The sequence below is a fragment of the Hordeum vulgare genome, chromosome 1H (genome assembly GCF_904849725.1).
Source record: "Hordeum vulgare subsp. vulgare chromosome 1H, MorexV3_pseudomolecules_assembly, whole genome shotgun sequence".
In the NCBI taxonomy this organism is placed as follows: Eukaryota; Viridiplantae; Streptophyta; class Magnoliopsida; order Poales; family Poaceae; genus Hordeum; species Hordeum vulgare.
The window spans coordinates 508,429,969-508,442,912 of record NC_058518.1 but is presented as its reverse complement, the minus strand read 5'-3'; the positions used below and the strand labels follow the sequence as shown (position 1 = coordinate 508,442,912).

General features: G+C 44.2%; 1 protein-coding gene across 1 annotated transcript; it reads right to left on the bottom strand.

Moving 5' to 3' along the window:
- Window positions 1-1,746: 1,746 nt before the first annotated feature.
- LOC123451941 (solanesyl-diphosphate synthase 2, chloroplastic) lies at window positions 1,747-5,208 on the bottom strand. Its single transcript, XM_045128509.1, has 6 exons — window positions 4,635-5,208; window positions 4,378-4,499; window positions 3,153-3,280; window positions 2,957-3,060; window positions 2,715-2,842; window positions 1,747-2,642 (listed from the first exon to the last, which is right to left on the bottom strand). Exons 1-6 carry the CDS (start codon window positions 4,786-4,788, stop codon window positions 2,094-2,096), a joined length of 1,185 nt encoding a protein of 394 aa, XP_044984444.1. The 5' UTR covers window positions 4,789-5,208; the 3' UTR covers window positions 1,747-2,093.
- Window positions 5,209-12,944: the final 7,736 nt, after the last annotated feature.

The following is a 12,944-nucleotide window of genomic DNA, read 5'->3' as shown; positions in this document are numbered from 1 at the left end:
CTGGGGCAGTGGCCCTGGAAGGCAGTCTGCATGGTTGGCTCTCCGGCGGGCGCCATGGCTGCGGTGATGATGACCCCCTCGGTCGTGTGGGTGGCGAGCGGGATCGACTCGTGGCCTATGCTCGTTCTCCATCTTTGGCAACGACGGTGACCCGACCCGGATCTGGAGTTTTGTCCTCCTCGGCGCGTTAGTCATGAAGACCTCAAGGTGGAACGGGTGAGTTAATGAGCGAAAGTTGTGCGCTTTGTCACGGACGGCGACGATGTTTGTGGGTGCCGCTTTCCTCTTGAAGACGTCGTCGTGGTGCTCCTCTCCGTGTTCGGATTCCGGGTGAAAACCTTTGTCCATTGTGGACGCGGCAGCGGCGCGCTCAACATCGTTTTCCCTTCCGGGGGCGTTGTCGTGGAGCTTAGGTGTTTTAAGACGTTGTGTTCCGCTGTTCTAAGTTCTTCATGTGCTTTATGTCTGTAGCGTGGTCGCGTGTGGCTTTGTGTCCCGATTTCTTGGATCGACATTGTATGAGGGCTACCTCACTACCATGTATTGTCCGGTCGCATACTTTTTGTGTGTTGTTATTTTATTTATAAAACGGGGCGGAAGCCTGTTTCGAGCGAAAGCGAAAGGCGGTCAACTAAAGTAATGGCCACTTAAGCATTTTTAAATTTTCAATTTGACCAGAATTTGACTGTTCTTGAATACAATGCACATGAAAGTAGGAAACATAGCGTTCAGGAAACTCAAACAATGTCTAGAATGTACTCCCTCCATCCTATAATGTAAGACGTTTTTTACAAGCTCGGTTCAAATAGGCATAGACTAATGCAAATCATGTGTCCATAATTTGGCCAGAATCTGAAGGGAATAGTACCCCTAGCATACCATAATCTATCATGCTCCTGACTTCAAAGTCCTCACAGTCAAGTGAGGTCTTTAATTCAAAATTGGGTCACCAGACTTTAACCAGGTCAATAATTTATCAAGGAGTTCACTTTTTTTTTAGTTCACTATGGTCCGTAATTTTGGAGCTCTCCTAATCGAATTAGGTATCCAATTTTGGAATTGATTCGCGTTTTGGTCGGGTCAATAATTCTTCAAATCAATTGGCATCAACCTGCTTATGAAAATATATGAATCCCGTGCACCCTCTCATCACCTAGAAAAAGAAGCGCCAACATGTGATATTATGACATTAATATAATACATGCAGTCACTGATAAAAAAATCCCCATATAAATATGAGTTGATTATTTTTCTAAAAAGTCAAAAAAAAAAAAAACTTTGATCAAGTCCAGAACCAGAAATATCAACATCCACAAGACTGGTTAAATAAAATATGAAAATTCATTTCATGATAAATCTAGTAGTATCGATGGTTTTATGGATATTGATATATTTCTCTAAATTTTGGTTCAACTTAATGAGGTTTGACTTTTTAGAAAACTAGTTACCGTAAATTTTGAAACACGGGAAGCACTTTTTTTCCTTGAAAATACAATAACACCGATGACGCAACAAACAACGCCCAGCCCTTGTAGTAATAAGATAAATGGCATATTGTTGTTATAACGCAAGCAACAAGCCAGAAGTAGTTCAAACACAACCAAATTCTAGCGATTTTTTTAAAGGCTTAATCTACCACTCAGGGCCAAAGCAAAGCGTTTATACATCGAGTTGTCAGAAATGCATTATGTAAATACTCAGCAGGAAAATATGAACCTGCGCGGTCCAGAATAACGCATACGTAGCTTTTACAGGAATGTATGTTAACTCATGTTCATACTCCGACTGTAAACGGAATTACATGTTTTTCTCTTTTTCTTTCACCATAGAAAGAAAAAAAAATTAACTACTGCTACCTTATGTTATACTAATATAATAAAAAGAACAGCTCCCTCTTTCGCATATACAGTGATTATATTTACCTTGCACTTACATGATATATGCAAAAAATAGATCTTGTTTTCACCCATCACCTCCGAGAAATCGACATGACACTGGCAAGAAGATGGATTTCAGTACAAGCTAATCTGGGCCCACCTGCAGGCAATGTACCTGGCTGGTCTTCAGAGAGATCATGCAGATGATCCATCCATCTAGTCGATCCTCTCAAGATTATACGTCACCATGTTCTCAAGGGCGGTCCTGAAATGGCTCCTGGGGAGGCACTGCAGGTTCTGGAGGGCCAGGTCGCCCTTCTCCTTGGCCAGCTCCTGCGCCCTCCGTATCCCGCCGCTTTTGTGTACCAGCTCCATGGCCGCCGACAGCGAGCCAGTGTCGCAGAACTCCGAGTCGATGATCTCCCTCAGCTCCGGCGACTCCTGCAGCGCGAAGATGACCGGCGCCGTCAGGTTCCCCTTGGCCAGGTCGCTCCCCGCCGGCTTGCCCAGCTGCTCTGCCGACTGGGTGAAGTCGAGGATGTCGTCCACCACCTGGAACGACAGCCCCAGGTTCCTGCCGTACTCGTACATCTGCTCACACACCGTGGTGCTCACCCCGCTGAATATGGCCGCGGACCTCGTGCTCGACGCCAGCAGGGATGCAGTCTTGTAGTAGCTCTTGAGCAGGTAGTCGTCCAGGGTGACGTCGCAGTCGAAAAGGGTTGATTGCTGTTTTATCTCCCCACTAGCAAAGTCCTTAATCACCTGTGAGCACACCATTTGTTTAGAACAAAATCAATCCTATATAGTTTTTGCAGAAGAGGAGTCCTTCGGTACCTGGCTGATGAGCTTTATAACTTCGATGTTCTCTAAGTTTGCCAGAAACCAAGAAGATTGTGCAAACATGAAATCACCAGCAAGCACCGCTATCCGTGTTCCATATAGCTGATGGATGGTTTCTTTCCCTGCAAATAATCACACCTAGTTCAGAACAAGATTTTCAACTCATCGATCCCCTCATTAAACTGTGTTCCAATATGATGAATAAACAAGGAAAAAAAGAACGGTTTATGTTATACCTCTGCGCATCCCACTATCATCTATGACATCATCATGTATTAAACTCGCAGTGTGAATCATTTCTATGATCTCTGCCAAGCGTTTATGTTCTGTAGTTAGCTCCCTGCAATGCAAAGGTGTAGGTCTGAGTGCATGATTTTGAAAACAAAAAAATATATCTGAAATGCTAAGGCTGCAACAAGAAGAGGAACTTACGATAAGCCAGCTACTTCCGCTGTCGCTCTGGACACCAGAAAAACCAATGCCGGTCTTAATCTCTTTCCACCAGCACCAAAAATTTGTTCTGCGGCAGAAACTAAAACTGGATTTTCTGCACCAATAAGCTATTGAGGTCGTGTCAGCTACTTAAGTAGTTACTGTGGAAAACAGGGAACTCAAAAGGAACTAGTCTAGAAAAATCTTATGTTGAAAGCTAGTTAAATATGTGTATATTATATCTACTTGGTTTTTTCGAAAAGGAGGCATCGCCCCGGCCTCTGCATCGAGTGATGTACGTGTTCTGAAGTTTCTTGTCTTGATTACGCAAACAGAGATTGTCTATTCAGAAAAGGCCAGCTACTCACAGCTCCAAGCCATCAAATATGGGCCATTACATGATTAGAATCTGGACGGTTTGAAAGGCGTGCACAAGTAGGAAGCTGTCTCTGTCTTTAGCCATGTCTGAAGACTGTAGTGATGCGGATTATGTGCAATGCAATCCACTTCTAAAGAACAGGGAAACCGGTGCACAGCAAATGATGACAGCTTATTTTTCTTTTAGGCCCAACGGTATATGTCCTTATAATTTTATGAACTTGGAATACTTCGTGAAAGCATAGTAGCTACTGCATGATTTTGCAATCCATTGATGTACTGTCCGTCAATATCTATGGTCTATTTGGGTTAGGGGGGGAGTACATAGAAATTAAGACTGCGGTACTGTTAGTTTGCTTAACGCTATCCAAAGCTGGGTTCAAACAGAGCTCCTTCCCGATTCGAGATTGAAGTTGAAAAACAAGCAGCACACACTTCAACTTGAAAGTTGAAACCATACACCTAGAAACCTAGCAGAATCTCCTTCAAGCTGAGGCCCTCCACCTTATCTTTTGCAGGTGCACACTATTTGGACTGAACTTGCCGGTGTTCTGTACTCACATTTGTTTTCGACATGGTATAAGGAATTGTAATCGATTTCAGGACCAAGGAAATCCTGGCTAGTAAAACAGTGTGCAAATAAAACTGGTGCATCGTATTTCGAAGGAACTTCCTAAGCAGTCTCATAACATGATCAATGAGAGCTTCTATCACACACACACTGAAGAAGGAAACTACTAGCTCATACATCTACAGCCTACACAACACAGGGGGTGCATCTTCTCCAAAGCAATTTTAATTTTGAGTGGGCTTAGCAAAGAGAATGTGACCTCGGGAAGGCGCTCACCGATTTCAGGTTGTTGTTGAGCTTGAGCAGGTCGTCGGAGACGACGTCCAAGAGCGAAGCGATGGACACGCGCTCGGGGAGCCTCGCCGTCCCGGCCGCCGGCACGTCGATCGCCGCGAGACCTGCGCAGACGAATTTTAATAAGTCAGCCTCATTCCAAGCAACGCTGCTACTACAGCTAGGACGTGTAGTGTGTGGTGTGGTACTGAACGTCTCTGAACCAACCAGCAGAGATAAGATAAGAGACACGCACAAACCTGTCTGGCTGGGTGCGGCCACGAAACAAACACATGGCGCGCGCCGCCTGGGCGCCGGGCGCGCGGCCCAGCGGCGGCAGCGGCAGGCGGCCAGCAGGCCCAAATCCACCACGTTCCGGCTCATGTGCATCCTCGGGGAGCTCACAGACAGCATCTCCGCCGAGCAGGCTCGCCGGCCAATCCAAAGAAACTAGGCTCCAACGACGCAGGCTAGCTCGCGCGCGCGCTCGGAGCCCCCAAGAACCACGGACGGCAGAAAAGAAAAAATCTTTGCTTGCACGGCGGCCGCGCGCGGGAGAAGGAGTGACGCTGGCTGGGTGGCGATTGGTTGCGTGCGAGCGAGCGAGAATCTTGCCCGATTTGGTGACGATGCCTGTGTTGAGCTTGCGTGGAGAAGAAAAGGGGAGGAGAGACGGGGAGGAATTGGATGGAGGATGGCGGCTGGCTCCGGTGGGAGGTGGAGGTGGATGGAGGGAGGTTTAAAATATGGAGGCAGGCATGCGGAGGAGGAGAAAGGGGGATTTGTGGATCCACCAGGGCCATAGAACCCCTCTGATCACCAGCGAGCCAGGCAGCCCCCCTGAGCTTTTGTGTGTGTGTGTGTGTGTGTGTGTGTGTGTGTGTGTGTGTGTGTGAGAGAGAGAGAGAGAGAGAGAGAGAGAGAGAGAGAGGGGCTCTAGCATCACTTCCCACTTTGACTTGCCCGACTGCCTTTTGCGATTTGGCCCTTGAAAAGATGTGATTTTGCACTATTCCCGCCTTGCGTGGCTCGATGTGAAATAACCACCCCTTGGATCCATATTACTAATTGTACTACTAGAGCAACGACAACTAATATGGATCCGAGAAAGTATCAAAATTTCTCAAGGATGAATGTTAGAACATGCTTACACACCAAATCGAGGATAGCATAGCAGCAAGGAAACTAACACGGAGTTTAAGACCCACATCGAGAACAATCATACGAGAGAGGACTTGAAACTAAAATAATAACATCACTAACAAGATGATATAACAAACTTGATCAACCTATCAAAGAGTAGGGCCACATTTCTCATCCATCCACCATCAGTAAAACGCATGTATCTAGGGCGTCACCTGCACGGAGTATTGAACACCTCACTCGCCACCCATTCTAGAAGTTTTGCCCCCACATCACTGTCCTTTGAACTTCCTATTTTTCCTGCAATATTGACCGAGAAGTTGTAACAGAGCAAGATTTATGAAAGAATGCAAAAGGGACAAGCACCCTCTTGTGCGCAAAGCATATATCATTTGTCTCCACATAGACCATAGTAGTGCAGAAATGCCCACATAGAGCTTTATATTATTTTTTTCTCCTTCCCAAATTGAGGAAGTCACTTGAAAAAATAACATTAGTATCAATATAAGGTAAACTAAAAGTGCAATGTAAGATGCTCCATAGAAATTTGGCTACATAGCAATGATGAAACAAATTATCAACGGTTTCATCAACACCACAAAATATAGATTTTGTGCTGCCAGTCCACCTCTTTTTGACATGTTGTTTCTGGTGAGCACACTATTGCACACAGTTAACCAAAGGAAGGCGTTGATCTTCCATCAAAACAAGAGATGATATTCCCGCATGTTGTTGCCGGAACTGTTTGAAATTATTTCATCGAGATTTGTTTGTATGAAATATTAGTATTTAGACTAACGACATTTCAATTCAAACTAACATATAATTTATTTGATTATTCTATACTTATATAATATTTATTAAATATGAGTAGCATGCATGGTGCGTGCTAGCATGATGAGATGGCATAGTTGCATGCTGAGAGAGTTGGAGTTAGTGGAGATAATGTATTTAATTAGTTCATACATGATGGCATGGTGAGGTGACATACTTGAATGCTCAGAGGATTTGAGTTGGTAGGGATCAACTATTGAGCTATATATGATAATATAAAATGCATATTGTTGAGAATCAATTGCTTGTAAAAATATTTAACAATATATTTGTTATCGGTTGTAAGAGACGAAAGTAGAGATTTTTTCTCCTCTTTTAGTTCATTCCAAAGAAATGTCTTCTTTGTTTCATTCTATTGCATTAACCTACCCACATGGTCCAGACATCTCCCCATCACATCTCTTGGTTTGATGTTTTCAGTTAACCAAATGCTATACAATCAAGGGCAGGATTGGTTAAGTAGTTTACCATGCATCCATCAATTTTCCCGTAATCTAATATTCTCATTGTCTCCTACATTTTTCTTGACATGCTTGGAAAAAAAACCACACTGATAAAAGTTCATCCCAAAACTAGGAGTCTCTTTCTTTTGTTTCACTCTAGATAGACAAGCACAATCATTGTTAACATATTTATTTAATAAAATAGTATGACAAAGACCCTATCTAGTTTCTAATCTACTATTATTAATTAGTTGATCCCCACTAACTCTAATTCTCTCAACATGTGACCTTCCACCTCACCAAGCGTACCATGTCAGCACCCACTAATGTTATCTTGCATCCCCATACAAACCTCATGCATACTCTTTGTTCACACACAATGCAAGTATGAAACATTTCTACACTAAAAATAGTAGTTTTTCGATGTATATCATTTTCTTCATGTATAATTCATTTGAAATTAATCTTTAGATTCCTTCCGCAACACACGGGGAACTCACATATATAGTTTCTAGAGCCATGTGGCTACAAGGGCTTTGTTCTTAAAATTCAAATTAAGAATACCAAGCCCCTTGTTTTTGGGTTGACAAACCTCAGCCCATCTCACCAAATGATACTTCTTTTTATCTTTGTCTCTTTGCGAGTTATGGCCCCTCCATAGAAATGGGCTAGAAAGACATCATAAGCATAGGGATAATACTCAGGGAAGATTGTACTAGAGCAAGCCTACGAGTGAGTACGTAATATTCATCATAGGTAAACTCTATATGTGTGTAGTCTAATTGTTTCTATCCATCAGAACCCTCCACAACCTTAGATTCATTTTTCAACCAACGTACATGATGCTCATCTATTAATAACTACACATCCCCTAAAATCTAGCCAAAAACCCCATGTAAACCACGCCCTTGACATCTAGGCACCATAAACCCATGATTACTCTTCTTGCCATATGCCAGACGACAATGGTTATCCTAGTCGCGGCCCCCATTGTCTCATTCTTCCGAGATCGTCGATGCTAGGTGTTGGAAATATGCCCTAGAGGCAATAATAAATTGGTTATTATTATATTTCCTAGTTCATGATAATTGTTTATTATTCATGCTATAATTGTATTAACCAGAAACCGTAATACATGTGTGAATATATAGATCACAATGTGTCCCTAGTAAGCCTCTAGTTGGCTAGCTCGTTGATCAAGAGATGATCATGGTTTCTTGATCATGCATATTGGATGTCATTGATAACGGGATCACATCATTGGGGAATGATGTGATGGACAAGACCCAATCCTTAGCATAGCACTAGATCGTGTTGTTCGTCTGCTAAAGCTTTTCTAATGTCAAGTATCATTTCCTTAGACTGTGAGATTGTGCAACTCCCGGATACCGTAGGAGTGCTTTGGGTGTACCAAACGTCACAACGTAACTGGGTGATTATAAAGGTGCACTAACAGTATCTCCGAAAGCGTCTGTTGAGTTGGTACGAATCGAGACCGGGATTTGTCACTCCTTATGACGGAGAGGTATCTCTGGGCCCACTCGGTAGAACATCATCACAATGAGCTCAGTGTGACTAAGGAGTTAGCCACGAGATGATGTGCTACGGAACGAGTAAAGAGACTTGTCGGTAATGAGATTGAACAAGGTGTAGGGATACCGACGATCGAATCTCGGGCAAGTATCATACCGATAGACAAAGGGAATTGCATACGGGATTGATTGAATCCTTGACATCGTGGTTCATCCGATGAGATCTTCGTGGAACATGTGGGAACCAACATGGATATCCAGACCCCGATGTTGGTTATTGGCCGGAGATATGTCTCGGTCATGTCTGCACGTCTCCCGAACCCGTAGGGTCTACACACTTAAGGTTCGATGACGCTAGGGTTATAGGGAAATAGTGTACAAGGTTACCAAAGGTTGTTCGGAGTCCCAGATGAGATCCCGGATGTCACAAGGAGCTCCGGAATGGTCCGGAGGCAAAGAATTATATATAGGAAGTGAGGATTTGGTCGCCGGAATTGTTTCGTGGAACACCGGTAATGTACCGGGACCACCAGAAGGGTTTCGGGGGGGGGGTCCACCGGGAGGGGCCACCAGCCCCAAAGGCTAGCATGGGCCAAAAGGTGGAAGGGAACCAGCCCAGAGTGGGCTCCCACCTAGGCCCAAGGCGTCATAAGAGAGGGAAGGGGGAAACCCTAGTGCAGATGGGCCTAAGGCCCATCTAGGGTGCGCCACCCCCCTCTCCCTTGCCCTGGCCGCAACCTCCCACGCCAGATGGGGCTGCCACACCCCTTGGGGTGGGAACCCTAGGGGGTGTGCCCCCTCCCTCTCCCCCTATATATAGTGGAGCTTTTAGCTGATTTGAGACACACGAAATCTGTCTCTCGGCGCAACCCTGTTTCTCCTCTTTCGTGGTGCTTGGCGAAGCTTTGCCGGAATACCTCATAGCTCCACTGCCACCACGACGTCGCGCTGCCGGAGCTCTCCCTCAACCTCTCCCTCCTCCTTGCTGGATCAAGGCGTCGGAGACGTCACCGGGCTGTATGTGTGTTGAACGCGGAGGTGCCGTGATTCGGCACATAGATCGGAACCGACCGTGATCTGATCGCTGCGAGTACGACTCCATCGACCGCGTTCATAGTAACGCTTCTTCTTAGCGATCTTCAAAGGTATGAATATGCTCTACAACCTCTCTCGTTGTTGGTCTCTCCATAGATAGATCCTTATATGGCGTAGGAAAATTTTGAATTTACCACGTTCCCCATCAGTGGTATCAGAGCCAAGGTTCTATGCGTAGATTCTATGCACGAGTAGAACACAAAAGTTGTGGACGCTGATTTTGTCAATTGCTTGCCGTTACTAGTCTTATCTTGATTCGGCGGCATCGTGGGATGAAGCGGTCTGGACCGACTTTACACGTACTCTTACGTGAGAATGGTTCCACCGACATACATGCACTTGTTGCATAAGGTGGCTAGCGGGTGTCTGTCTCTCCCACTTTAGTCGGATCGGATTCGATGAAGAGTATCCTTATGAAGGGTAAATAGCATTGGCATATCAACGTTGTGGCTGTCATGTAGGTAAGAAACGTTCTTGCTAGAAACCGAAATCAGCCCCGTAAAACTTGCAACAACAATTAGAGGATGTCTAACTTGTTTTTGTAGGGTATGCTATGTGATGTGATATGGCCAAAAGAATGTGATGTTACATGTGTGATGTATGAGATTGATCATGATCTTGTAATAGGATTCATGACTTGCATGTCGATGACTATGACAACCGGCTGGAGCCATAGGAGTTGTCTTAATTTATTGTATGAGATGCAACGCCATGTTGATTACTTTACTTTATCGCTAACGGCTAGCTATAGTAGTAGAAGTAATAGTTTGCGTGACGAATCCACGGAGATACAATGATGGAGATCATGATGATGGAGATCATGGTGTCATGCCGGTGACGATGATGATCATGGTGCCCCGAAGATGGAGATCCAAGGAGCAAGATGATAATGGCCATATCATGTCACTATATGATTGCATGTGATGTTTATCATGTTTTACATCTTATTGCTTAGAACGACGGTAGCAAAGATAAGATGACCCCTCATTAAAATTTTGAGGTATGTATTCCCCTGAGTGTGCACCGTTGCGAAGGATCGTTGTCTCAAAGCACCACGTGATGATCGGGTGTGATAGATTCTAACGTTCGCATACAACAGGTGTAAGCCATTTTACACACGCAAAACACTTAGGTTGACTCGACGAGCCTAGCATGTACAGACATGGCCTCAAATACGGGAGTCCGAAAGGTCGAACATGAGTCGTATGGTTGATACGATCAGCATGGAGATACTCACCATTGATGATTAGTCCGTCTCACGTGATGATCGGACACATGCTAGTTGATGTGGATCATGTTTCACTTGGATGACTAGAGGGATGTCGATCTGAGTGAGAGTTCATTAAATAATTTGATTAGATGAACTTAATTATCATGAACATAGTCAAAAGGTCTTTGCAAATTATGCTTGCGCTATAGCTCCACGGGTTTTTGATATGTTCCTAGAGAAAACTTAGTTGAAAGATAGAAGTAGCAATTGTGTGGACTGGGTCCGTTAACTGAGGATTGTCCTCATTGCTAAGCAGAAGGCTTATGTCCTTAATGCACCGCTCGGTGTGCTGAACCCCAAGCATGGTCTGTAGATGTTGCGGACATCTGACATACACGTCTTTGATAACTACATGATAGTTCAATGCATATTGCTTAAACGGCTTAGAATTAAGGTGCTAAAGACGTTTCGAACGTCAAGGGACATACTAGATGTTCCAAGAGATGGAATTGGGATTTCATACTTGTGTCTTTACTGAGAGGTGTGAGACCTCCGACAAGATTCTTTGTCTACAAAGTAAAGGAGAAAAGCTCAATCGTTGAGCATGTACTCAGATTGTCTGAGTACTACAATCGCTTGAATCAAGTGGGAGTTGATCTTCTAGATGAGACAGTGATAGTTCTCCAAAATCACTGACACCAAAGTACTAGAGCTTCGTGATGAACTATAACATATCAAGGATGGACATGATGATCCTTGAGCTATTCGCGATGTTTGACACCGCGAAAGTAGAAATCAAAAACGAGCATCAATTGTTGATGGTTTGTAAAACCGCTAGTTTCAAGAAGGGAAAGGGCATGAAGGGATACTTCATTGAATGGCAAACCAGTTGTTGCTCTAGTGAAGAGGCCCAAGGTTGAACCCAAACCCGAGGCTAAGTGCTTCTGTCAAAAATTTCAAATAGTACCGATCAAAGTCATCAACATACAGCCGAGGAATGAAAGGGTTGAAGAATTAGAACCAGGTGCTCAATGAAGGCAATGATTTGATGACCTAGTTCGAACTCATTTGACAGTCGTACGTCTCGTTTGGGGCGGCTTGTTATTTAAAACAAAGGACACACTGTCCTAGGACACATAGTCCTTACCGTATTCCCCTTGATCTAAGGACACACAGACCTCGACCAACACTCGTGGTAAGCCTTCAGGGCAGACTTCCGAACCCTCACAAACTTGGTCACCCGACAATCCACAATTCACTGCTCGATGCTCTAGACCATGACGCCTAACCGTCTAGAAGATGCACAGTCCTTAAAGATAACAAGCGTCGGTTCCACACAGGAACAATCTCTTCAGTGATGCTCAATCACTTTGGGGTTTTCGGTTTTGGTTTGGGTGTTCAGGGTTTTTCCTCGCTGATGATTTTCTCTCAAAGTCTTCGAGGAATGGATTGCTCTCAAATGACAAGTGTCAGTTTCTCTCGCGGAGCAGCCAACCAACTAGCGGTTATGGGGCGACTATTTATAGCCAGGGAGCAATCCCGACATGAATTGACATAAATGCCCCACTGATATGAGTGTTATGTGGATAAGGTTAGGGACAGCTGGCGCGCGGCGCAACAACTTTCGGAAGTTTCAACTGTGAAAGTCCTGATGTCATTCATTTTCCTCACTGGTAGGTAATTCGCACTCGCAAAAACCTAACTCCCGAGTTAGAGCAAATTCCTGAGGGACCGGAAGATCTTTGCACTCAAGAATTTGACTAAGTTGTTGAAGATTTCCAAAGGCTTCACTTGAAGGGTTTGTATGTGTAGGCTTTGGGATGAACATCAGCTGAAATTTTTTCCTTAGTTTTACCTCGACCCCTTCTAACAGTACGATAGTCCTGTGACACAGAATACAGAAAATGAATCTATGAAAACGAAAGTCTTCACGCTTTAAAGTCTTCGCATCAATTTCTTCACGGACACACCAATTTCCTCACTTTCGAAGTCTTCAAGGAAATAACAAAGTCTTCAGCCAAAGACATACATTTTTAGTGGTCGATGTTCTTCGAATAACTCAAACTCCTCAGTGACTTATAGAACCTGTGTACACTTACAAACACATTAGTCTCTTAACCTATAAATCTTCAATACACAAAAATCATTAAGGGGCTCTAGGTGCACTTACACACCATGTAAAAACGCTTTCCCACTAACTCTTCATGTGCATACTTCCACTAACACTTCATGCACATGTAGCCTGCCACAAATAACCATTAACTATTATTTTCATGAACTCTCGAGCAGATGCGTCATCCTAAGTTTCCATTA